This window comes from Molothrus aeneus, chromosome 3, assembly GCF_037042795.1.
Source record: "Molothrus aeneus isolate 106 chromosome 3, BPBGC_Maene_1.0, whole genome shotgun sequence".
Classification (NCBI taxonomy): Eukaryota; Metazoa; Chordata; class Aves; order Passeriformes; family Icteridae; genus Molothrus; species Molothrus aeneus.
Genome location: NC_089648.1, coordinates 104,317,530 through 104,345,289, shown reverse-complemented (window position 1 = coordinate 104,345,289; position 27,760 = coordinate 104,317,530). Strand labels below are relative to the sequence as shown.

Sequence of the window (27,760 nt, the reverse complement as noted above, 5' to 3'; positions counted from 1 at the left end):
AGGGATTTGCACAGTCAGTAGCAGCATATGTATGTTTTTTTAAAATCAGCATAAATGTTAATATTACTGTAAAACTAACTGATTTAAATAAGTGAATGTATTAAAGGTGTAGTACCTTTTCCTATTTTCCTATGCATTCTTAGCTATTTCTTATTTTTTGCAAAAGCAATTGTGATCTCTTTGTCTTTCCTGAAGTCTTGACTGTGAAAATCTCCTTCAGGTAGTTATTAGGATGCTTTAACATGTAATCCAGATCAAAAAGTTTGCTATATCTTTTCCCAGTAGTTATTAATCAACAGCTTCCCTGGATAAGAGGATTTAAACTTGAAATCTCATTGATTGTATCAAGTATATTTGGATTTGAATAGCTGTGTTAATCATAAAGAAACAAATTATCAACTTCTGAGACATTTGGGAGGGAAAAGCAAAACCAAAACCAGTATGATTGTTTTAATTTTGACAAGTTTGGAGACCAGGACTGCATTCTTTGTACTTCAGTAGAACAGCCTAATACCGGCTTTTCATTTTTGCCAGCACTTGTTTTCACCATGTGTAATTAGGTCAGGTGTATATTAAAAATATGTGAGGTATCTTGAATGGATAAATCTCCCTTTTCTTCATTTTGTTCTGTCATTTAACAGGCTGAAAGGCAGGCAATACCTGGTTAGTGGTGAGAACTCCAGCAAGAAGAAATTATAAAGAGAGCATAAGTGCTCTCTGCCCTTGCCCCTTTCAGCCCAAAGAGCTTGGTTGCTTCAGCCAGTTTTCAGCTGCTTTCAATCCCCAGACCCCTAGGTCTTGCTTGCTTTTCCAAAATGTGCTAGTTAGTTCTAGTTTGCAGTGTGTGACCTTATGCAATATGTTCACAGTAAGACTGTAGACAATTTTCAGGCACCTTTTCTGCATAAGATGCACTAAACCATACTGACAAATGATTCTGATCACCTGCAGTTTTAGTACCTTTGTATGGAAATCATATGCTGACTAAAAAATAGTGTTTAAAGAGATCCTATCTATTTAGAAATTCATTTGTCAGGAAATAGTGTAGCTACAGTAATTATTATTAGCAATGAAAAGTAATAATTGAAAGTTCATTACAATTGGAAGGGTTTCTGTATTGCACACTGGCAGTCAATGCTGCTTGTTGATCAGTTGTACTTTGTATTTCATGGTGATTCTATTGTTCTCCAACAGGCTTGATGCTGTTCAGTGATTGGCATTCTTTTAGAAAACATGTTTGATTTCTTCTACAGTAAATAACAAAAGTAAACTTTGCAAGGTCCGGTGAATTGTATTTTGTTTTATTTTTTTTTCTAGCAATCACACTTGACTTTAAAAAGTTCATCACAAAGTACTATTCTTCAGGGTTATGAATGAAGGATGCAGTGTCTTGGTTTTTTTAAGTGGTTGGAGATTGCTTTAAAGATTCAGGCCATCAGAGAACACCCTTTGTAGTTGTCTTTACTGAAATAAAATTCAGAACAAAACCTGTAGTTCACAGCTATCCTGTAGAATAAATACATCTTCTTTCTTCTAGAATTGCTTGATGTTTTTCCTTCAGAGTATCACTGTTAACTGACTCTGTGCCCTTTGCTCCCTGAGGATTCATGTAATTTTTTTTATATTGTAAAACAATGAAGGTATAGGATATTTTGAATTGTTATTTTTTTAAAAATTTGAGGGTCTGACCCATTATAATTGAAAAATACATTTTCATAAACACCCAGGATGGCAGAAAACATCACTACAATATTGGAAACTGTCTCACACTGTCTCTTTAAAAACATGGTTAGAATCAGTGCAAGTAAATGGATTCACCACAGTACATTTAGATGCTTGATTCAGGTTTTCATTTAAAAACCATGATTTTATTAACAAGTGGAAAAAAATGGATTTCAGTTCATATTCTTGATTTCATTTATTTTCAAAATAATAAAGCTTTTCAAATATTAGTTTCATTATGGTTTGATGGAATTGTTTAGGTATGTATGTTGACTATTTCAGTTGTCATTCACTTTCTACTTCCAACTCCTCCAAATACCATTGTGTAGGCAAATTTCATCTGGCTTTATAACTACTCCTTTAGTTTATTTGCACAAGATATAGAGTCTGTCAGAACTGGACAGAAGTGTTTTTGCATTGAAGCTTGCAATGACATCTAATAAAGATGAACTGGGAAATAATGAGTAGAATGGCACACACTTTTAAGACTTTTAAATGAAAGAGTAATTAGAACAAAACATAAAGAGGGAGTGATTTCAATTGGATCCACATTCCAGTAATTCCACATACTGAAAGCCAGAGGTGCTTTGGAGAAAACAAAATAAGTTAAAAAGTAATTAAGCATACTTCTGAAAAGTTGTGGAGATTTATTTTTAGAGAACTGCCAAATATTTATTGCCATACATTTCTTTCTGTAGTCTAATTTTGATTACATGTATACTCAGTCTCTGGTTTTTAGCATATCTGTTATATTTTTATGGAAGCCTCGGTATCTGCAAGATTAGTTGTATCTTCTTTTATCTTGGTTGTTTTGAATTCATCTTAAGATCCTTTGAACTGGAATTTCAAAAGTCAGACAAGAATCAGAAGGAACCCTGCTTGCTGGGAATAATTGTCTTGTAGAAAAGCATTTTGTTGTATAAAGCCACAAACTGCTACTCTTTAGAATGTACAGATACCACTGCATGTCACCTTTATCAAAGTAAAGTTAGAATTTTGCCTAAATTTGCCAAATCTCTTTTGAACAACTCAATTATTTCAGAAACTTTTTTATTGTTGCATCAAAACAAAGAGAAACTGATTATAGAGTGTTTCCCAAAAAACATAAAAATCTGAAAACCAGTATTTTTTTTCCACAACTGAGATTTTTTGAATGAACATCATATAAATATGCATTTGGATAAATCTTTCTAAATGTACCATGTTGTAATTTTTGGCTTATTTGAGTAAAAAAACTAGAACTAGAAATTATGTATTATGCTAATGGGAACTAGAGTAACAGCATCGTGTTTTTGACAAGTGTAGAGTATACACAAGCTGGGTATGAACTATAATGAAACTGGTAGTTAACAAAATTAAGCTTACTGTGTATTGTGAAATGAAAATAAAATTGCTAAAAATATGGAAGGCAGATTTGGAAGTATAGAGTTTGTGAGAAGATGCTGGAAGGGTGCAGACAGGCAGGCGTCAGTATTAGGGCACTTGTGAATTTCAGTGCTGAACTATGAATTCTTAAACAAATTAATGTTCCCCATTCCACCTATCAGACCTTCATCTCTGGACAATACCAGTGCAAGTAGATAAAGAAATAATTTTAGCCAGCAAAGCTAAAAAATGAAAAATTTTTAAATTTTTAGTACTTGAGAAACATTAGAATATTGAAGCATGTTTGAAGCATTACTGAAAAGAGTTACTTACATGTAAGTTTTGCTGTATTGTGATGGTTTGCCACCTCTGGAAGAAGAAAACTACGGAAGGGATTTCAAAATTTTTTGTACAACTCATCTGGTGAGTCTTTTCAGTGACAGAAGGCAGAAACTGTGAAAATATGAGTCACTGAAATGGATGTCCACATAGTCCAGCCAGAAAATTCCTTAATATGGGGAAGCTTTGATGAAGCTTAGAAAGGTGTTCTAAAAAAAAATTAGTAAATTGTCCATGTTTTCCAGTCAATACAACAGGACTAAAACCAAAATAAAGTTTTCAGAGGTAAAACTAAGGAGAAAAATATATATACTTTTCCCTAACAATCAAAAAATATCTTCAGACAAGAAAACAAAATACTTGTTGCCTGTGGAAAGATGTTATGTGTACATCTGCTGATTGCCTGGACTCAGCAAGAGCTGAAATAATCCACCCTGCAGAGCAGCAAAATCCTTGTGACCAGAAGAGCTTGCAGCATCCTGGTTCTTTGAAGGGAGATGTTTGCTCCTTGCTGCTCAGTTTTCACTTATAGTAGAGTTTTTTTTCCAACTAAGGAAATGTAAAATCTTACTTCTTTGAATAAAGATCTTGCCAGCATTTTTAAGATGCCTTCTTGATCTCTACTAACTACTCTGAGGATCTGTCCTTTTCTGTTGGGGATGTTGTATGATCTAGGAGTGCTAACACTGTGAGATGAAACTTGAATTTGCTGTCATTATTGCTGTGTTTGAGGTTATGACCTCTGGTTAGTAATTAATGTGCTCAGGATTCCTCTCTGTCTTTTTTTCTTTTTCAAAGACAAAAACTGTGACTTGCATGTTTGGAATTTCTAAAATATTGAGAACTGTTGACAAAATGCTAAAAACCTAGTACTGGAGGGCAAACCCTGAGGTTCTTGAATTTGGAGTATCAAAAGCATTGCAAAAGCCTTCCAAAATTCTTTGTAATAATAATAATAAAAGCTGGGGAATCAAAGGCCATTGCATCAAGGATGAAAAATGCTGCACATTTTCTTTCTGTGAGGATACCTCTGGCTTTGATATGCATGAATTTTGTAATCAAATGTAGAATTCTAGGGCAAAGTCTTTGATTCTAGTGATCACTTTTTCCAAGTATTGTGCTCTGTATGTTTATCAAGGACAACATTCAGAAATCTGAAGTGTTTGAAACTTAATATTGTATTTCCCTGCTTTCATTTAAACTGTGGTATTGCTGAATAATGGAGCAGAGCCCTAGCTGGTTTACAGTTGAAGGATCTCATTGGAAAACATACTAAAACTAATGGAAAATAGACTGTTGGCTTTGGAGTAAGCCCTGAGGACACAATACAGCACAAAATAGAGTTTCATAGAGAAAACACAGCACAGTGTTTAGCTTTTTGCAGGTGTGGATATTCTGCAAGCTTCTGGAACTGAAAGCTATTAGAAAATGCAAATGTGTCCCAGTGATGCAAGGATTTAAAACACTTATATAGATACACCATTATATAGATACACCAGTATGGCTTATAATTCTTTGAATGATCCCTTACACTCAGAAATTACTTTCTGGGCTTTTGTTCAATTGTTATGGCTTAGTTAAAAAGTGTTTTTACTGCCTTGTAACATTGAAAACATACCCAGTTTCTTCCTCCATTGGCCTGTAGTTACAAAACAGCTGTAAGAGTTATTTTCAGGTATTCCCTTAGATTTTGTTCTTCTGAAGGGGCATATTGCTTGAACTAACTACTAAGACCTCTTGTCTAAGGGAAATATCCAAGGTGATTGTCCTAAGAGACTCCTGTACTTTTTAGAGTGCTGTACAGGTCTACAATTCTTTGATTCTGCATCACATATTTATTGAGTACTGTCAGATTTACTGAGTTGGCAGTCATAGCCCTATTTATTAATTTTTCCTACCTGTTCCAGTTTCTTTAAATTTCAGATTTTCACACTTGTGAAGAAAACAGATATTGAATGAAAACAGATATTTTCATAACTAAAATAATTAAAGGGTGAAAGATAGCCAGAAATACCCAAGACTATTAATAAGCATGTAAAAGGATAAGTGATAAAGTGATATTTAACAACCTAAATAATATAGCTAGAGCATTTCAGAAAAAACCCAAGCTCTATAAGATGCTGTCCATGCACAAATTCATGTTCTAGGTAGAGGCTTCATAGTTTTAGTCATGAAATAGAACTAATATTAGTAAATAGTGGAGGACTAATTTGATCAAAAGAAGTATATAAGGCTATTTCAGTTATGTATAATGAATTTCAACTATAACAAAGGCTTTGGTTTGGGGAAAAATAAGAGACTACAGGAAAATTTTGCTGTTATGGATTGAGCCTAGAAACCTCTTAGCTGGAATTTAAAATATTTTCAAAGTATTTTCCTAGAGTGGAAATAAATGAGTCCTGGAATAAGGGAGGTGAAACATATCAGTTACAATTTTAAGAAAACAAAGCAAATGGAGATTTTTCTTTCATTTTTCGAATCATAGTTTTCAATCCTGAGTATTGAGAGCCACCTTGTGGCAGTACCTTTTAATGCACATAAACGGCGCTGATTTGATGGTCGGCAAAGGCCCTTGATCCTTGTTTCACTTCTCTGAGCATTTTGATCACTGAGAATTAAAATGCGTTCGACTTCCAGGCATCTGCCTTTTCTTGACTCGAAAGACGGATTCTTAACATTTGTATGAAATTCCTAAGATAATTTTTTTCTTATTCCCCTTCTTTAGTCTTTCCCTTTTCTCCTCTTGCATCCATTAATAGATGATATTATAAACGCAGGACAGATAAGTATAAGTGAAATAATTATAATGTGTAATTTACTTGCATAATACATATACATATTTCTGTATAGTAAAGTAATACAGGCTCCATTCACTTTTTCTTAAAAGATGTAAAAATTCTTGACCAACGCATATTTTAGGAAGCTTAAAAAATTGACAGTTTTAAGCATTTATTTGTCTATGTCTTTTAGTCATTGTTTTGATTACCAGAATAACACTTAATAACGAATAGGAAAAGTCAATATTTCTATCTTTCAAATTTGTATTTCCCCTTATAAAAGATTTGTATGAAATTAGCTTCTGGCATCAGAACAGGGATTAGATGGAGAAAATGCATGAGGATTAATTGATTACACTTGAACACAGATTTGTCAAAGGGTTCTATGAGTTTCTGTCTTTTTTTGAGGGAAAAATATCTGCTTTTTTTGTGACTGTAAAGGGGCTGATGTAAATGTGGGACTTCATGAGTTAAAGCCATAATATAGATTTCCTTGAGTTCAGTTTTCTGTTCTATAAAGTATATACTGTGTGTAATGGTAGAGGTTGAAAGAAGGCCAATACTCTGCAAAGCATTTTCTTTTGGGATTTTGAGGGGGTAGGAGTGAAATTCCTCATAAAACTTTTATTTATTTCTGGTATTAATGGAAATCCCTCTTCCTCCATGACTGAATTTATACTCAGGAATCTCAGACAACTTTGGGATTTCACAGTCAACTCATTTTATCAAATACAAAATAGTCTGGAATTTTGCTCTCAAACTTAAAAATTAAACCAATAACTGTAGAAAATTTGACAGATAAGAAAAAAAAATCACTTAACACCTCTTATCCTTTTTCTTCTTAGGGAAAAATTGAGATTAAGTAGGCATTTAATACCTTCTTTATCTGACCACAGTTTGGTTGGAGTATGTTCTTATCAGCTTTGTCACATGGAGAAGAACTGGGTTTTGTCATACTTTCAAGTAGCACTATGACCTGTACTGAGTCTGGTGATGCCAGACTGTGAATTTGTGCATCTGATTGTCCATCACAAAGGAAGGGCTATAGGAATGTAATTTTGGGGTTGCATAATTACATTTGGGGGATCTAACAAGTCTGAAGTGAGTTTGTGGTAAATAATGTCCCCTGATTAAGTTGCCATTGTCATCCATAGAAAGTATGCAAAGTTTCCATTCCTACATTTACTATGATGTTCCTTAGTTCTGTTATGTTCAGCATTTAAAATATAGGATGATCTGATTAATTTTAATGTATGAGTATTAGAATAAGCAGAGATTAGTGTGAAGGCAGATAATTTAAGTTCCAATTTACTTGGAATATTGAGTGATAATTAAGAGCTATTAGTGATATGTGCCATCTGGGAGAGTTGGGAAAATGCCACCTGAGTCAGTTACAATAGAAATTTGTTGCAATGGAAAGTTATTTGAACGTCTAATTTGTCTTTTATTCTTTCCAGGATAATTCTTGTTCATTAGTCTAAATTTGAAACATGGGGTGCTTTTCCAGCTGAAATTATAGCACAGGAGTTTTAGGAGACGGCACATGGTAACTACAAATGTGTGATGTGTCTGAGCCGCTGTTGCAGTTGGGGAAGTTCAGTGTGCTTCAGGCAGTGGAGCCTGAGTTCATCCACAGCAGACATGGCAGAGAGCAGCAGCACTGCACAGGCTCTGCTGCCTGACTCCCACTGGCTGTGCAGGGTGCTCAGACTCCTCCTGCAGATGCACAGATCTCTGTGGACATCTGCAGAGTTGTAATCTCAAACTGAACCCTGCCATACCAAGCTGATGTCAAGTGGCCTGGCTCTAAGGGTCACTCAGTTGCTCAGCTTTTACTTAGAGATTTCTCTGCACCAGACAGCATTAGCCAGCCCTCTTAGCTTCCATACTAGCAGCCTGCAAATTAAACAATTATGATGAAACTTCTTATCTTAAATGATGCCTTCTCAAAGAAGAAATAGAGTAGGGAGTATGTTCTAGGTTGATCTCATGAATGAAAAGGCTATGCCAAGAATTACAAGTCATCAGTCCATTTCTACAGGTACTATCAGAAAGACTGTCTGATAATATTATAGAAAACAGGCTCAGTAGGTTTCCCTCTAGCAAGTGGTCACTGGGGTTAGCAGAGATACAATCAGTGTTACAGGTCAGTGTGGCCCCTCTTTTTCCATTCCGTGTGAAATTTCTTTGACAACAGAATTGGGAATTCTGTATTTGGCACTCAAAAATCAATTTCAAAAAATAGCTGATATGCAAACATAAAATGAACAGAAGGAGACACCTTTGTTGAATAACTTCTGACATTTAGACTGGAATTCACAAAGTAAAATATTCTTAGATGTGCAAACCAGTTCCTAAAGATAAGTGATGATATGATATCCAGCCTTGCTTTGCAGCATGAATATGAGCCAGCAGTGTGCCCAGGTGGCCAAGAAGGCATCCTGGCCTGTGTCAGCAGTAGTGTGGCCAGCAGGACCAGGGCACTGATTGCTCCCCTGTACTCAGCACTGGGGAGGCCACACCTCAGATCCCATGTTCAGTTTTGGGCCTCTCATTCCAGGCAGGACATTGAGGGGCTGGGGCAAGTCCAGAGAAGGGCAACAGAGCTGGTGAAGGGTCTGGAGCACAGGTCCTATAAGGAGCAGCTGGGGGAGCTGGGAGTGTTCAGTCTGGAGAAACGGAGACTTGGGAGCGCGTTACTGCTCTCCACGACTGCCTGAAAGGAGATGGTGGCTTGGTGAAAGCTGGCCTCTTCTCCCAGACAACCAGTGATAGGACAAAGGAAAATGGCCACAAGCTGCAAAAAAATTTCTTCGCCAAAAAGGTTGTCAAGCGCTGGAACAGGCTGCCCAGGGAAATGGTGGTCTTACCATCCTCAGAATTATTGGAAAAATATTTGGATGTGGCACTTCACAATGTGGTTTAGTGGGTGTAGTCATATTAGGTCAAAGGTTAGATAATGATCTTGAAGGTCTTCTTCATCCTCTCTGACACTGTATTTTATATTCTTACTTGTACATTATGTTGTTTACATTCATTTTATATACAATATAGCTTATTTTATGTGAGCTTTCAAAGTGTAAAATGAGAAAATTAAGTGCAACTAAAAGTTTTAAAACTATGTGTCGCACTGATTCTAATTAAAAGTTTGTTCAGAGTGCAAGGTCAACGATTCTTCACTCTTTTTATTTTGATTTTAATTCATAATTCAGTATTACCATCTTGAAACCACAGAGGACTGATATCCTGATGATAACCCTGTAGTATGCATGTTTTACATAATGCCTCAAACATTATATTTGTCTTGGCACTGAACCATGGTGTGTGGTTCAGTTCTGTACAGATCAAGTGCTTGTCTTTATCTAGGAGAGCTACTGATATGTTTTGAATGCGTTTGCAGTGATATCTATAGAAGTATTTTACATAAGTAGTATTAGCTTTCAGTCTTAAAGTAGGAAAATTACTTTTTTTTTATGTGCTTTTACTTCAGCTTCAGTTATTTTTTCTATTTAAAACAATAAAATGATACTCTGTTCTAAAATGTTATTACTTCAAGTGATAAATTATTTGGGCTAATATATGTACTAGTAAATATGTACACAACGCTTCTTTAAGGCAAGGGTTGGCATTGTCTGCTATTTGCCTTATAGGGATTAGAGGTTTCCCCACCACAAATACAAAATGCTCCTGCCCTTGGTTGGGGGAGCAGGGTTGCAAACCTGACCAGAGCAAAGCACCCTGCCAGCTCCACAAATGGCCAATTGCTTTGAATCACTAGCCTTTCACATTTCAGTCTCTCACAGGCTGCTCCTAAAAGAAGGTAGAGTTGTGAAATGAAAAGCTCTTTCAAGAAGACTAAATGCATGAAGAATGTAATGATTTTAACAGCTATGACTACTAATTTTACAGAAGAATGTTAATATAATTAAAATATTAAAGAAAATGAAGCTCGTAGTGTGGCATCTGACACTTTTGAACAGTCATTAGCACTAATGTATGCAAGATAAGTAAACAGAGTGTGAAAAATGGAAATTAATGAGGGTTGGAGAGGGACTGTGCAAGCAATCAGCACAGCAGCTCTCCTCTCACCTGTTTTGTGCTGCTATGTACTGTGTTAAGTGAGAAAGTAACAATCTCCTTACCTCTTCCCATACCAGATAATTTGGTCTCTATGGTGTGTTTGATATGTGAGATATTTTCTTATATTTCCCCAGAGTTTTACCTGCTATATAAGACAATTAAAGTTAGCTTGATGAAGAAACTGTATATCCTGCTTTAAAATAACAGTAAATAAATTACAATAGCTTAACAATTGCAAGCTCCTCAGTTTTGCAGAGGGTTTCTAATCTTGTTTATAAACCCCAAGGCAGATGGATAAGTTAAGATCAATGCAGTATTTTTTTTCTCCCCAAATCTCTGTAAATATGTTATAAAAATTACTTGAACAAGAAAATGAAGTATTCCTTTGCTCAAAATATCAGCCTTGGGTGGGAGGTATACGTGCTAGGTTATGTAAATGCTTAAAGAACTGTAGATGTAGAAAACAGTCTTTCAAAGCCATATTTAATTTTACATAAATATGTTCGTCTCTGTGGTTTCTAAACTTTACAAAGCAATTATCTTGCAGGCTTCATGAACTATCAAATAAAATGTTAGTAGGTAACATAAAATACTGGTACTATAATGGCTGAATTTGAGGGGAGGGTTTTTTTAAGAGAGGAGAGTAAAAAAAACAGATTTTTTTCAGTAGAGTTTGAAACTATAAGGGATCTTGTAACTTAGCAGAGGTCTGTGGGAAAATACCCTACATTTGAACAGGATCTGGGGGTAAAATTAAGCTGTTTGGAGGTGACTGAACAATGCTCATTTGTTGCATCTGCTGGTTTCCTCTGGCAGCAAGCCTAATAGCTGCCTCAATTTAGCTGACAAACTGACTCCCAATTCCCAAGTCTGCTGGCCATAAGAGCATAGTAATAGAAGCCTTCTTGTTCTGTCACTTATTAGGTGCTGCTTCTGCGCCCTCTCACTTGCATAAAGACTTCATTACCTTTAAAACTGATTTTGAATGATGTTCAATAGTCCACAGTCTTCACAGTTGTGCACTGAATTTGCAGAACTTGAGAGTAGTCTGCAAGTAATTTGGAATGAAACTAGAGAAAAAGACAACATTGTTGTCAAAGGTGTTAGTAATAACTGGATGGCTGTGTTGAAAATCAGCATAAGCCTTACAGATGCCATTTTTAAGATGTATTTTTTTGTCCCGAGGGTGCAGTGGATAAGTTTATGAAACAGTAACACAGTGAAATAATTCTGGGAGAGATGAAGTTAGGGAAACCAGATGGAGCTAGCATTTGAGTTGGGCCAGAGGCACAAGGAATATAAAATTCATAGGAAATCAGGTTTTACTGGTCTTACCCCTTAAAAGTCTATTAGTTTCTTAATAGATTTTTTTTGTTTGTTAGTTCTATATCAAATAAAGTAAGTAATTACTACTTAATATAATTTATCAGATGTTACTATATAAACATTGCAATATGAAAATACATAAACATGTGTGATCCTTCAAATCCTTTAGAGAGTTCTCAAAACTGCTTTTCTTGTGAGATTTAACATTCAGCAGCCCTGAACTACAAAAGTTATTAAGGAATCCCTGAAATTCTTCTGTAATGGCAAAGACACAGGAGGAATAAAATGTCTTTAGTTCTGAGACTTGTTTAATATTAGCATACCAATTTAAAAAAAAACAAAACCTTTAAGTGATGCTAGTTACATCATGAATTTTCTTTCTATATTACACTGGTAGCAGTGAAAAAAGCTTGGGTTTGCAGTGCTGCAGATGGTCTGATGTTCCAGTTTGTTTCTTTTTTTTTTTCTTCTTAAAATTCAAGTTACATAGTTTAAGTTAGTTAATGAGTGGCAAATATAATTGTGAAATTTTTTAGTGTAGGAATTTCTGTCACTTTTACTGACTGCCAAGTTTTTTTATTGTGCCTTCATAGTATTGTTATGCTTATCTTCCATGTTGTGTAGGACAGAAGTTAGACAAGTGGAGAAGTCAAGCCACAATGCCTAATCAAAAGATATTTAATATTTAATAATGTTCATCTCTCTAAAAATTACTTTCCTGGTTTAGAATAAGGTTCAGCTTTTCATGGTCATGTGTAATGACCATGCCAGTCAAGATGCCAGTCTACAGCTATTTGAAAACCATGTAAACTATTAATTCATACTGCACATTTCCCATTACCTATAAGAATTGTGAGGAAAATTCCATTCTTCCAGAGAATCCTCAATCTGTCACTTTGCATAGCTGTGAAGTTTAGTGGACATTTGTGGTTTAATTATGGAATGAGAAATATGCTTAATGTTCACAAAATATTTTTCTTGCAGGTTTAATAATGTCTCAGTCAGTATAGCCTTTGAGGAGCAGTTGCAGTAAAAATAGTTATGATATGTATTAAGTAAGGTGCAGCAGTATTGGAAAGAACTTTAAAAGATTTTCTGCTTTCATTGTTTCTCACTAAAAATGCATTCAGTCTTGTCATGGCTCAGCAGAGTGGCAATTTTGAGTATTACAAAGCAAAAATTGTGTTCTCAAATATAACAAATGTTTTTGTAGACACCATGCAGTATCACTTTCCTGTTGAGGCAGAAATATTGAAATCTTTGCACAGTTAAGCACAGCAACAAAAGCTTTAACTAGGTCTCCAGAGGTTGTCAGTATTCAAAGTGAAACCAGTAAAAATTCATCCTTGCATGTCATCAAACTCTCTCTCTATCAATTTCTTTCCGTGCTGTGTATCTTCCCCACCAGCTAGTTTTATAACACCATACTGAAAACTTCTGCTGTCAGCAAAACAGACCAAGATTGATGTTTTTTTCATCTGTGTATTCTAAGTGGTTATTGAATATGACAACAGGACTTATTATCTCAAAGACTGGAGGCAAATAGATACTTTGCTGTATTTCACACGTTTCATACTTCTGTTCCCAGAATGAGAGTGGTTGAATTCTAAATTGATGAGAAAGAAAGAAAGATTTTGACTAGAATTATTTTGCATGTAATTTAAAATTGTGATGTTATAGAATCAATTCAATATTAATTGATGTGCATTTTCATGTTGTTGTTAAATTGTTTTGACACTTGTCTTAATAAGAGTTGAGATTATTTAGTCACAGATTGGTGTCGCAGATTTGAGGAAGTCCAGATTTTCAACACACTGAAGCAGTACAAAAATTTCTCTATATAATTTTATTTTACTTGCTATAAACAAGATAAATATGCTTATCATTGTAAAATATATGAAAAATGTTGTTATCTTCACTGAGAGGTGGTGCTTAAACTGGGTGATTATAATGAACATTTCCTTTCTGTCTAAATCTACTGCTGGAATTGTTTGTCAATCTAAGTTCTTAAACCCTTTTATTTGAGAATTATTAATTTATTCACTTTTAAGACAGACATTGCAGTTTGGCTTGAAGTAAAATATTAGGTTACTTTGGTCCATGTTATAAAATTCTGGCTGAGGTTGAAGTAGTGTATTGTCTATACAAATAGTTCCTTTTTTTGCTTGATAGGTGGTTTTTTAGGCAGTAAGTGAGGTAATTGGAAACTATGCCTACATCCTCAGTGACTTGTCCATCCAAAATCCATTATTTGTGCATGGTCAGACTTGCATTCGCATTTCTTTCATTATTGGCTTGTCTGGCTGGCTCAAAAATGCAACATTTTAAACATTATACCACATTTCCTTAGCTTCTCTGATCAGTGAGGTCTGTAAACGCTTCTGTCTAATGCATTATAGATTATAGACCTGAGGAATCAAAGATTACATTAAATGCTCTTGCACAAGTTTTAAAATCTGAAGGCTGTTCCTCCTTTTCCCACGGAATAATTCATTCTCTATGAACCATGAAACTTTTCCAGTGAAAAAAAATGGGGCTGCTATGATATAACAGTGTACTGTAAAAAGAACACACTGAAAAAAGCAAGATATTTCTGGACACCATGCCAATCCCTTCTTTAACTGCTAATCATCACTCCCTGAGGTACCAAATGGATGAAACACAACCTTATGCAATAAATGAGTTAGGATCAGTGGTAAGACCAGGACAACAGAAAAAAAATTACCAGAATTTTGCCTTACACTTCCTTCCTTTGTGAATGAAAAAGAGAATCAAAGTATAATTTATAGGAATTCTTTTTAAACTGTTCTGATTGGAACAGTCCCACTACTCTCCTTCCTTCTCCTTCAGAGGTGTTTTTAAAGCACTTTACAGAATTAACTGAGGTGATATCAGTAAATTGATCAGACAGTAACTCATAGCTTTAAAAAATTCTAAGTTTAATACAGTGAACTTAAATAGCCAGAGGGAGACAATTAGATTATTGACTCTTGAGGAGAGATTCAAACTGATTCACATTTGTTTGTTAGAATTACCATCTTCAAATAATGTCTTGCCAGGTACCAACTAATTATATCCCAGTAAAAGAGTAAGTACTGAACAGAGGTACTGCTTCAGGACAACTATACAAAGTGAATTGTTAGATACGTTAAAAAAGTGAAGGTGTAGAGAATGAGCATGCATTCTCCTTAAGTAGAATAGCATATTGGGCAGCCTGCATCCCTCCAAAAATTATCTGCTAGGTCATGTGTGTTATCTTGGTGAGGAGAGCTCTCAGTAGTTTTTGGGTTCTTCACAGGGCCCAGTTGCACGGTGAACAGTCAGTGAAGCTAATGCCTCTGTTCCCAGGAAAGAGCAAGGCAAGTAATCTTACTGCTACCCCAAAAAATGCTGCTTTGTCCTTGTCCAAAAACAGCTGCTGGTAGCTTAATTGTTGTGCAGACAATACAAGTGGAATGATACAAATAACAGTTCTAATTCAAAAAGGACAGTCCTCAAGTAAAATCAGTGTACCTCACATGCATACCTTTTTTCTCCCTTTAGACTCAAATCTGTATTTCTCCATACAATTGTTGATATAAACTCTCAAATAATGTTACTGCTTATCTTTCATAGTATTTTCTCTAGGTTTCATGTACTTCTCTAACTGCATATAAAGGAGTCTCATGTTTTTCCCTGTAACAAAAAATTACTATATTCTGAACTTATATTAAAAAAAACAACCTCTAGTGGTTTTATTTACACCATCCAAGATCTCTCTCCTTTGAAACAGAAGTTGAAAATAAAAGAATAAAACTTTTGCATATATAGGTAAAATTAATATGCAACATGAATGTAGTAAATTCTGAAGAGCAAAAATGGTGAATGATCATGCAATCCTTTGATCATTTCTTTCTGTTTCTCTCATACTTAGTTATTTTATATTTATGAAACAGCAATAAGCCCATGGATGGACTCTTCAACTTCCCTTTTTTCATTCTGCTTCTGTCAGCTGACCTTTACTTCTGGAGCAGATGGACACTTTTTCCATTCTACCTGATCTCATAAATTTTGAAAGACAGTCAGTATTCTTAAAATGAACCAGCAGAGCAGATTCAGCAGTTTTAGTAATATGAATGAGGCAGAGGAGACTTTTGTCTTGTTGGGAGTTAAACAATTTAGGTCAGCCTACAAATTACATTTCTGAATGTCTTGAGCAAAGTTACAAAATAGTTACTTGGGTATATTTGACCTGTATTCATCACACAGTAGTAGTACTAATTATAACTGCTGTTCATTGAAGGCTGCAGCAAAAGATTCCTTACTTTGTGTGGTGTCTGTAATGTCTGTGCTATCTGAACTCCAACACTCATCAAGTGAGGCTAATGAGGCCTCAAAATTAAGAGCTGCCACTTTGCAGGGTGTCAGGACAGTGCAGAGAATGGAGGGTGGGAATAAATTGCTCAGGATTGCTCAAACCAGTGAACAAATATAATGGTGCATTCTGAACCAAGTGCAAGTGCTGCCCTATAGTGAACTCCACAGAAAGGAAATTACAATGATTGAGTCATATGGTCATGAGCATGAAGTTTGCTGTAGTAAGGAGATCGTGAGAAAAATGCTAGAATAGCCTCTGCCATTTTTGTTATTCAAAGAGAATACATGAGTCAAAAACTGCATTATTGGTGGGAAAAAACAGAATATAGTAATAGTAATTTTTTGTTACAGGGAAAAACACGAGACTCCTTTATATGCAGTTAGAGTCAAAAACGGCATTATTTGTGGGAAAAAACACCCAAATTCAGAATTTCAAGCAATACCTTAAAATGAGCGTGCATAAAAGAAAAATGAGTAATCTACAGAAAGGAAAAAAATTATCATAGCAAGTAGTGATGATCTACTTTGTTTATCCTAGATGAGGGTAGCATTTGGAGATTTAAAAAAACCACAAAACAAGCCATAAATTCATGTTTCATGTATCGAGAAGCAATTTATTGGCAGCTGCTTCTCATAATCAAGCTTTATTGCTCTTTTTTACCTTCTTTCTATATAAAGTAAGAGAAAAAGGTATTTACAGGCCTAAAAATTTCATTCTTTGGTTCACTGTATGAGTATTTCAAAGAGTGTACACCTTATAGTTGTTATGAATGATGATTCCTTTGTGATACCAGATGCATGAAAAGGGTAAGGAAAGGTGCTACCTTTCATAAGTCTTTAGTAGAAACATTGGATTTCTTTTTTCCTGCTATATATGCATCATTTCTCATTAAAATTAAGCAGGACATTTTTCTATGTCTAATTGTGGCATTTTTCATGTGTCTTAATCAAGAATTGCACAAAATTCAAGACATTTAAAGGAGAAATATAGGGGGCAGCAAGCTAAACTGGGAATTTATTTAACACATACTGTTTTAGATGCACACACACATGTAAGCAAAGGTCATAAATCTACTGCCCTCTTGAGCAATAAGGGAGGGGAAAGAAAATCAATTCTAATCAGGAGACCAGTGCTATACCTCATAATAACAACTTCTCCATACACCTGAGGCACTTAGTAACATTTTGTATAAATTTTAAGTAAAATCTCTTAGTTTTATTCTGTTATAGAACAAGGTGGAAGCAATATAACTTTTTATAGTTTCAGTTCCTTTATTTAGTAGTCTTGGTTTTGTTGTCTCTCTAACCATTAAAATTCAGATTAAATACAAGAGCCATGCACTTCATTTTCACAAGAGTTTAAAAGGTTTGTACAAAAGCAAATATGCTTAAATGATACATTATGTGAGCAATTTTTCTAGGCATCACTGCAATAGGGGAATCGGTTTTTTATTTTATTTTCTCAAGTGAATTTTATAAAATTGGATTATATCATTTTTCTTGAACTAACTTGCCTTGTATCTTTGTAATCTAAAGTGAAGACAAATTTATGGGAAGAAAATAATTTCCATTTCTGTGCAGTTAATAGAATCATCCAGAATAACTAACAATTTTATTTCCTCAGCATTTGGTTTTTTCCTATGTCACAATTTTTTCATTTAAAAAATTTCATCATCTTCTGTCTTGTAAAAAAAAAATTCCTATATTTCTAAACCTGTTAGCTGTGTAGACTGGAAGTCTAGCACTTCACAGATTCAATATATGAACCTGTACATTTTAAATATTTAAAAGATGTTATTTTAGAATGTGTGGTAGATTTTAGAACTAGATTTTTTATTCTTTTTAAGTGCAACATGTAAGTGTACCTATGTATTTTTGAACAGTTTAGATTAAGCTTAAGCTTGTCAGTACTGAATTATAGTCAGAGTAGCATTGCCATGTCTTTAGATGTTTTCTGTCACAAACATTTTTTCCTTCCTCTTTCTTTTTACTGTATTCACAAATTCCTCTCTTATAAATTGATGAAATTGTACTTCCTAAAACCATAAACAAATAGTTTTCTTCTATATCTAGTACACAATCCTACTATTCTTAGCTTTCCATTTGTATATTGCCCTGTTGTTCCATACATTAAACGACGTAAGTAATCAAATTACAAAGGTATGAAATTTTGAATTTTGAGGATTTCAGAGGAAGATTCTGCTTTTTAAGCTAAGATTATAATAAAGTGTAATGTTTTTTATATTGAATAATTGTGTTTTTTGAAAAGTGGATACCTTAATGCATATAAAATAGGCATGTGACACCAACACAGAAAGTTCTAAAAAAGTGAATTTTTTGATGGTTGTTTAATCATTTAAGAAAAGAGCTAATTCATACTTAAATGTTTACACCAAGTTCCAGATATAATCAAGAGCAATCCAAATTTCTGTGTCACAGAAGCAGTTGAAGTGAATTTTCCACAACCTGCTGTGAATTTTGTTGTTGATAATCAATAAAGGCAAACCTTGGTGCATCTGTGCTCTTTATGAAATATTTGGTTCTATTTGTTAGCTCATGAAGAATAAGCTTCATGAACTACAGGGCCACTTTATCAATTTATTATTTATTCATTTTTAGGCACTACAGCAGTTAATTAAATTTGCCAAAAAGTCATGTGTAGTTTAAAAGCTGAATTTGATTTCCTTTAAACGAATAGTAAATAATTACTGCTAAAGCAGGAAAGATCAGATATTGAAAAGCTGGATAATTGAGAAACTGAGAAATGTGTTTTTCCTACAATATTTTTCTTTTCATGTCCTCCTTTCATAATTGCATTCCCATCTCCCTATTCATTTCTGTGTTTGCAGAGATTTATTGTTCATGTTTGGCAGTTTGCCAGTACTGCGAACCATGTTTTGCTTTGCTTTACCCACTCTGTATCCCATAAATCAACTTTTCGGTGGCTGTGTGTCAGGAAATGGTAAATGTGAAGAGATAACAACATCAACAATAAAAACAATAAAAATCTAATTTTATCTAGAATTAATTCACTATAATACATACGGCTGAAAATACAGTGACAGTTAAATACTACTTAACCTTTTTGTGGTTTGGAAAAGTAGAGATTCTCCATGGACAAAGGTAAAGAAATCTGGTTTAGAAAACAATTAGAATTGTCATTACCACTACCCTTTTGGTATCACATTTAGCAGCAACTGGTTTTGGAAGGCAGTTGGTGCAGCAGGTAGGAATGTGGAAGAGACAGGCAGAAAATCAGAAGTGTTTGTGGCAAATTAGGGAAGTATATTAGTTTTTCATAACTTAGAGGCAGTGTTCAGTGTAGATGAAGCAGGATAAAGCCAGCACCCAGAAATAATGCTCACAGAGCTCATACCCTGCAGGAGGCTGGAGGTTTTGCAGACTGAGATCCCAGGCTCCTGCCTGTGGGAAAGGGAAAATGAGGGCTAGATGAACAGTTTGATTCTGTAACATGAATTTATTGATTCAGGCTGTGCTGCACCCATACAATGGCTGGTGGTGGGGAAGGGTGTCCCCTCCTTCATGGTAAGTATAGTGTGTGGCCTGAAGCCTCAAGCCTGCCCAAGCTGCCTCCACAGTCTGAAAGAGTTTATTTTAAGGAAAAATGATAAGAGAATTCTCAGTTTCCATGTACTCACTGTTGGTTACCTTGAATCTCCATTTAAGTGAAGCTACACTTCTGTACAAAGATTAAACTTCTTGCAGTCTTTTATAGAATTAAGGGTATTCTCTGGAAAACAAGTATAGACATGATAATTTATAGAAAATCATCACAAACTGGCCTTGATGGAAAGTCCAATCTTAATAGAAATAGTTTCTTTCATATGACTCATAATAATGCCCAATTTTTTTCCTGTATTTTTTTAATACCATACTTCTTGTGCTGTAATTAGAAGTGAATTTAATTGTTATTCTTGCCCACTCCAGGTACAGAGATCCAGAAATAAGCAGCTCCGTGAGCTGTTTCCAGATGGATTTAGTATTCATCATGCGGGAATGCTGCGGCAAGACAGAAGTTTGGTTGAGAACTTGTTTTCTAATGGACATATCAAAGTCTTGGTTTGTACAGCTACACTTGCTTGGGGTGTCAATCTGCCTGCTCATGCTGTTGTTATTAAGGTAAGAGCTTCCATGCTCTGCAAGCAGTTATCTGTCTTAAAAGAAACCTGTGAAGAAGTATAGATAGCAAGATTTCTTGTGAGTTTTGGGCCTGGAGGGGAAATATCTGATTGACTTGAAATGTTATTTATATCTCATTAAACTGATTCTCTCCAGTGGGAGTCTAGTTTGTATAGTAAAGATTTAAATATATCAAAGATTATGAAAGGATTAGTTAAAGTACACTTCTGAAATCATACTATATTTGCCTAATTTCAGTATTCAGCTCATCAGGATTATATTCATGTGTATTTATGTTAATTTTTATTAACTTTTCCTCAACCAGGGAACACAAATATATGCTGCAAAAAGAGGCTCCTTTGTTGACCTTGGAATTTTAGATGTCATGCAGATATTTGGTCGAGCTGGACGGCCTCAGTTTGACAAATTCGGAGAAGGCATCATTATTACAACTCATGATAAACTCAGTCATTACCTGACTCTTCTTACACAGCAGAACCCAATTGAAAGCCAGTTTCTTGAAAGCCTTGCAGACAACTTAAATGCAGAGGTAACCTTTGATTTGTTTAGAGAAACTAGTAAACTTTAAAGGATTGACATTATTTGAAACAAAAATGCAATATTCTCACACTTAATAAAATTTTCATTGTACGTATTTTATTACTGTTAGTGTGTAAGTGTGTATGTTTAAGTGAACTGCTACATATGTGAAAAAGGGGGGTCTTTTACAAAATATAGCAGGTATTCAAAGTAGGATGGAGGGTCAAAATACCATTAAGATAAAACTGTAGCAATGCAGCATTTACCTAATCAGAAGTGATTTTTTAGAATTTAGTAGATGTTCTGCATAACTGAGAAGTAAAATCCACAAAAAAAATTAAAGCCTGTCTTTCTGTGTATAACCAAATTCACATATTTAACTGCAGGAAAGGAAGAATAATGGACTTTGCTTTAACTTTTTTTTTTTTTCAAAGGCACAAGACATTTTTTCAGCTAAAGTCAAGCATTTTAGCTAGACTTAAGTGTCCAGTGACATAAAACTGCTTATCATTTTGAAAGATGTGAAGTTTATTTGGTCTATTAAGAATAGCTTTTTGAAGATGCTTGTTGTTTTATCTACTCAATTCTTACATATTTGCTTATTTTGTCTTTTCATCACTTTCTCAATTTTCCCATCTCTCCTTCTACCACAAAAAAAAAAAAAAAAAGAGAAAAAATAAATGGAAGGCATACTTGCATTGGGCAGATATATTGCTCTCAACCATTTCCTTTTGACAATACTTAATGGTCCTGGAAATAGACACCTCTGAATATTCTCTAAGTGGACCTGGATGGATATTCAGTTATTTAAAACTGCATAGTAGCAACTTACACATTAGCAGTAAAAATTTACTTCCTAAAGTTGGTTGTGTAAGTCAGGAATATTTGTGGTTATTGTTCAGCACCACAATAAGTCAGGAGAGAGTGATCTGGTTTTGGGATACCGTGTGCCTTTTCAATAGGAAAAAATCCAGCCAGATTTCACAGAAGAGCTTTGTTCTTTTTTTTGAGACACAGAAAGCAGACCGTGAAACAAGGGTTGGGTAGGCTTTCCTTCACAGCAGAGGAGTTTGCTACATTTTATAAAATATTAGGAAGTTAGGCTTTTTTTCTGATTTTGTGTAATGGTAGTAATCTGAAAAGAACAGTGTACTCATGGCTTTAAAATTACCCCAGATTCCATTAAGTGATACAGTTACAAAAGCTGAAGGTGCAATCAGAATTTTTTTAATTACAGTGATAAATGATTGCTAGTAGAAATAGCAATGAAGCACAATAGCATAGCAAGGGCATGAAGGCAACATATGTGACATTACTTATACTCCTGTCATAACATGCAGGAAAAATTAGTGCCTGCCAGATTACAGGTAACCAATACTATGAGCACTGGCAAGGAACTATTGTGACAGCATTTTTTGGAAAGTAACTTCATAACATTTCCTTATAATTGGAGTCAGTCTAAACTTCTGTGTATGCTGATTTGATCTAAGGTAGTGGAATTCTCTGAGAAAGATAGAGATGATTTAGAAGAAATTGTTAAGTTTATCTGGAGATGACTATTCCAATATGCTGCACCATTCTGGAAAAAAAAACCCATGTTTTAAAATATATGCCATCATATGATTAAGTATGTAGTCTTAGGAAGCACATTCAATTTTTGTCATCTTCTGCCCTTTGGTAGTAACAAAGCACTGTATGGATACAAAATATATGGGTTTTGACTGATGTGTGACAGAAATCAAGACAAGTATGTTGATGACCACTGACAACTCCATAACAGAGCCTTTTGTTAGCACCAGGAAATCTGCACTGATGGGTAATAAAACAACATATTGTAGGAGCAGAATCTGCTTTCATTACAAGTGGTTCAGGAAATCCAAATGCTTATTCTCTAGTTGTAAAGAGAAACAAATTAAAGGCCAGAAGCACTGCTGAATTGTTTAAATTCTTCATTTGTTATGGACACACCAATAGCTGAAAGAAGGGCTGATAAAATGAAGGCAGCAGTTGGAAGTATGGAAAGACTTCATGTTTCCACAAGAATATGAAAGTGCTTTTATCTAGACCAGGTCTCTTGGCAGAAATAGGTGAATGTTAAGAATGATTCAGATATTTATGGTAATACAGCATATAATCCTGGCCAAGCAATTGCTAAGTGGAATCCAGGGCCTTGAATTTTGTACCTAGACTTATGTTGTGCAGGAGACAAAATTTGGGCAATAGTGCAAAAAATTACAGTATATATCCAGATAAAAGGTAATTCTCTAGAATCATGAAATTTTCAGAGAGGATGGGCAAAGAAATAAATCTGTTTCAATGAAAGGAGCCCACCAATTTTTCTGTATGCTTCAGGAGAGAACAAAACAAATCAAGATTATGTGACAGAGTTTTGTGAAGCAATACGTGAAGTAATATGGCAAAAGACTGCATCTCCCCTGGGACAAGAACCAGGGTGTTTTGGCTGCAATGAGCCAGTGGCAGGTTTAGAAAACAAAATGATGTCAGCTGGGTGGTTAGGCAGTGGAACTCTCTGCAGGGAGCTGTTTCTAAACAGAAAAGTACTTGAAAAACTGTCCATAAATGGAATAAAAATCCATTTAAAGTAATCAAGTACAAAGCCAATACCTTTAACTAAAGACCTTGAGATGCAATTGTTAAATAGTTTGGGAGAAATGTCTGTGATGCTTCTTCCTCATTCCTGCATTTTGCCCTTCAGCACTTGCTGTTACCTGACCTCAGAGACAGCTGGTCTTGATGCTTCAGTGCTTTTGTTCTTAGGAGAGCTACAGAGTGGAGAAACCTGAAATTTATCCAACTACATTCAGCTGACATCAAAATTAAGACTTTGAATGTGTATATCAGCATGTCAGTCTGCTGTTAATTCTCTTCTGCAGATCTGAGGTTTGCTTTGGTTTTGTGGGGTTTTTTCCTCCTAAAAATTAGCAGAATAGTAAATAAGTGATGATCAATGAAGGCATGGAGATGCCCTTTTCCTTTTTTTGCTGAGATTTTGCCAGTGGGCATAATAGGATGTAAAAAGGAATAAAACAGCTAGTTAAGGTACTAAGTTGAGAGGAGCAAGTCCTGGGGCAGTTGACCAGCTGGCAAACAGAAAATACCTATGGCTGTCTTTTCTGGAAATACAGGAAGAAAGATAAGATGCAGGGGATGTGGTTTAATTGGACCATAAACTTTAACTTATCTGGGAACTATCATCAATAGCTCATACAATGCAGGTCACCATTCCTTCCCTAATGGTTTCCACCTGAAAGAGCCCTCCCTGACAACCACAGCTGGACTCCAGCTTGTTTGCTGGGATGACTCCTTTCCCCAGAGAGCTTAGGAAATGATTTGCAGTGCTGGACAGTGGGCATACCTTCCCCAGGGTGTGTGCCTTCACTTGCATATGCTTGTGATTTTCCTCTGAAGACAGGAATGTAGAACCTGGTGGCTTTTTAAATCTGGACAAACCTCTTAATCTTTTGCCTTGAAAGAAAGGGTTTTCGGAAGAGAAGAAAAATTCCTTCAGAGTCCTTCTTAAAAAAAAATCACTCAGGAGCTGGATGACACAATGGCTGATCTGGGTATAGGACAAAGCACAGGAGATTCTGTCTGACTTGGGACAATTCTAGTAGCAATAATTATTTCAAAAGCTTCACAGGACTAAGACCATAGTCCTGTGGGGCTGAAATAGTAATTTAAAATCCACTGGTTTCCAAAGGAAACCGAAAATTGCTTATTCGGTTGTGAGAAAGGTTCCTTGCTCTCTTACCTTACCAACAAATATTTTATATATATATTGAAATTTTTCTTTGTGTAATCAGACTCAATTATACAACAACAGACAGTATATTTGTAAATAGGCACATGTATGTAAAAAAGAATGTATATATTATGGGTAATATTTTTATGCCCTTTTCTAATCATCAGAAATATCAGAGAAAAAAAACCTCATTTTTCAAGAGCTGCTCCCCAAAAGCCATGCTACTTATATCTGTTTACACTTTTTTGCATATCAAAACCACCTCCTCTGAAATATCATTCAACTTGATAAAGTTTGTGGTGTAGCATTTGTAAAAAAAAAAAGGAGGGCAAAAAGAAAATAAATGACAATAAATGCTGCTAAGCATGTTGCTCAATGATGGCAATGTCAGTCACTGCAAAATTAGTTAAATTTGTGTGATGCTGCTTATTGCTGTAATTTAAAATTACACAGTGAGTAGGAAAAAAATAGTACTTAAAACTGCATTCTGTGAGTGATTAAACACCATTATTACATTTGAGCTGTGAAAAATCAAAATTGCTTTATGAAAACTGGTGCAATTGGACAATACAATGTCAAGATAGTAAATATTTCTGCTCATCAATTATTCCATCTGTAACTAAATGTCTAATACACCATTGAGGAACTGCTGGAAACTTGGATCGTTCATACTGTTTAATGTAGGATAAATTTTCAGTGCCTAAGAACTTTACTTGAACACTAGATGGCAGCAAATATTTAGAAATTACTCTGGGTTTTTTTTGACTGCGTATTCTTGAATTTGTGGGAAGAAGGAAAGCACAGTATTAGATTTTCAGTGCCATATCTGAAACCCAACTGTATTTCACAATTGCTTTTTTCCTTCAGTTTTTTCTTTTAACTTATTAAAATAATTAATTAGAATAGAATAGAATAGAATAGAATAGCAATAGAATCAGACATTTGAACAAATGAGGCAAAGAAAAAGTGAAGCGTGTTTTGTTTTGATTTTTGTCAGACTTCATTGTTTTCAGTAACAAGAATATTATGTTTTCAGGATTATGAAAGTGGTTCTTGAAAATGAGACTAGTGGACTATGTTTTTAAGCTCTTTCAAGTTCTGCACTGAAAGATATTTGAGTCATGCAAAGAAACCAAATGCTCCAAATAACCTGTGTACAAATCAAGTGATAGTAACCTGTGGGGTATTCCATGTTATCCCTGTAGTAGTCTGTGAAGAACTGAATGCTTTTGTAGCTACCTCAGTGCATTATGTAGCTATTGCCTTGAAAAGCAATACTGTGGGACTTCCCCCAGTCTCCTTATGCTTTTGAACAACAAAATACCTCATGAAAAGTGTGTTAAGCAAAGCCTAGGGTTACTCCATGCTATTAGACACTGATATTAACAAGGTTTTACTGGATTCAAGTTTACTCAAGGCAGATATCCCTTTCATTGTTATTTTTTACCAATTATTTATGTTATTTGCAAAAGAATGTCAGTATTGTTATTAAGGTCTAGGTACTTCAGTCTGAACATGCATATGTACTCAGTTCTATAGGCTTTTTTAAATTATTATTTCTGCCAAGTCAGAAGATTTATATGAAATCCAAACACCAATAAAACAAAAATAAATGCAGTAATGAATCACAAAACTTTAGTAAGAGGGACTTTTGCTTGTTTTAACAACCAGCAACAACCAAAAAAGGTTTGTTCATGGGACATGCAGGAAATATTAAATTCTTCTGGTAAAATCAGATTAACTGGAATTAAGCAGTAAAATGTTTCTTGTGAGTATAACAAGTACAAAATAGAGTTGAAGTTATCAAGTAAAAATATGTGTGTGGTCAACAATTTGGTGATAAAAGTATTGAATTTTCAGGAGAAAAAAAAAGTCACCCAGTACAAAAAATTGTTTGGTATACCTGATTTAGCCTTGAAATATAAATAAACATGTATATAAATGTATGTATGTATGTATATGTATATATATATATATATATATGTGTGTGTGTATATATTTTTATACATATATAGTCTCTTCAATTTTGTCATATTTTGATATACCAAAAATCTAGCAGATACCTGTGTGTTTAACTTGCAGCTACAAAAGGAGAAAATTATTTATAAAGACTGTGTACAAAAGGATTTCCAAGTATGAGGAAGAGAAAACCTGGAGATTCTTGGTATCATTTTGCTTAGGACCCAATGGTGCTTTCACATTGGCATGATGAAATTAATCTTTTAAATGTAGATTCTTTTCTTTTCAAGTACTCGTCTTAAAATTACCTTGACCATATCCACTACAGAATAATTTTGGTTTGTTTGTCTTTTTATTTTTATAACAATCTTGCTCAATAATATCTTTTAGTTGTAAAAATTGTAAGTGATGTATGAAAGATCATTTATGGTCACTGTATCTATAGTATTAGGTCAAAGCAACCCATGTTATTACATGTTCACAAGATAAGTTGCATAAATTGGTCAAGTTATTGTTTTAGGATTATTTCAAAACTATATACGTTCAAAATATCCCAACACTTTCTTTAATCTTGTGCTAATACTCTGAATTCCATGTGTTTTCAGGCAAGTACTTATGTACAGCTGTAACATATATACTTAATTTTGTCTCTTCTCCTATTTCCAGATTGCTCTTGGCACAGTAACTAATGTGGAAGAAGCAGTAAAGTGGATAAGTTACACTTATCTTTATGTACGGATGAGAGCAAATCCATTAGTATATGGCATCAGTCACAAAGCTTATCAGGTATAAAATGCTTTTTAAAAAAATCTGTAACCTGTTCTGAGTCTCTAATCCTTCCCTGATGTGAGGATAAATATTTGCTATTTCTACTTAACCTGACATCAGCAATTCTTTTAAAGTGCTTAGAAAAAGGAAGATATTTTCTGTAGCAGAGTGTTTTTAACACTGAATTATGAGGCCCCTTCTGTTCACATAAAAATACATTTTAACTGGTCAAGTTATGCTCCAAAGGACATCATTCATTCTTATCACACAATTACTGTAACTTAGGCTGTTTTCAGTGTTTCAGTTTTGTAGATTAGATAGAAATGAGAAAAGAAAGCATTTTTGAGTTGCTTGATTCCCACTCACCCCATCAGCTTTTGTTTTAGAATGTTTCCTGGTATAATAATTTATAAACTAGAAAATAAAAATTTTAATTGGGTGATATTTTCTATCATATGATTTATTAATTATAAGATTTCTTTAATTAATTTGTTTGGAATTTTTTTGTAATATTTACAAGCATTCCATGCTGTGATATGAATCAGTGCACATTTACATAAGGCATTTTTTTCAAGTTCTTTCCATTATCTATAATTTTTAGGAAGATTAATAGTTTCCAGATAAT

At 34.6% G+C, this 27,760-nt stretch overlaps 1 protein-coding gene across 1 annotated transcript in view; it reads left to right on the top strand.

Annotated features, from left to right (window-relative positions):
- Nucleotides 1–27,760, top strand: part of ASCC3 (activating signal cointegrator 1 complex subunit 3) — a 251,664-nt gene that overhangs the window by 130,317 nt on the left and 93,587 nt on the right. The window contains exons 15-17 of the mRNA XM_066547531.1: nt 19,914–20,105; nt 20,431–20,655; nt 27,034–27,153. Coding sequence (XP_066403628.1) covers nt 19,914–20,105; nt 20,431–20,655; nt 27,034–27,153 — 537 coding nt within the window. The remainder of the gene's footprint in view (nt 1–19,913; nt 20,106–20,430; nt 20,656–27,033; nt 27,154–27,760) is intronic.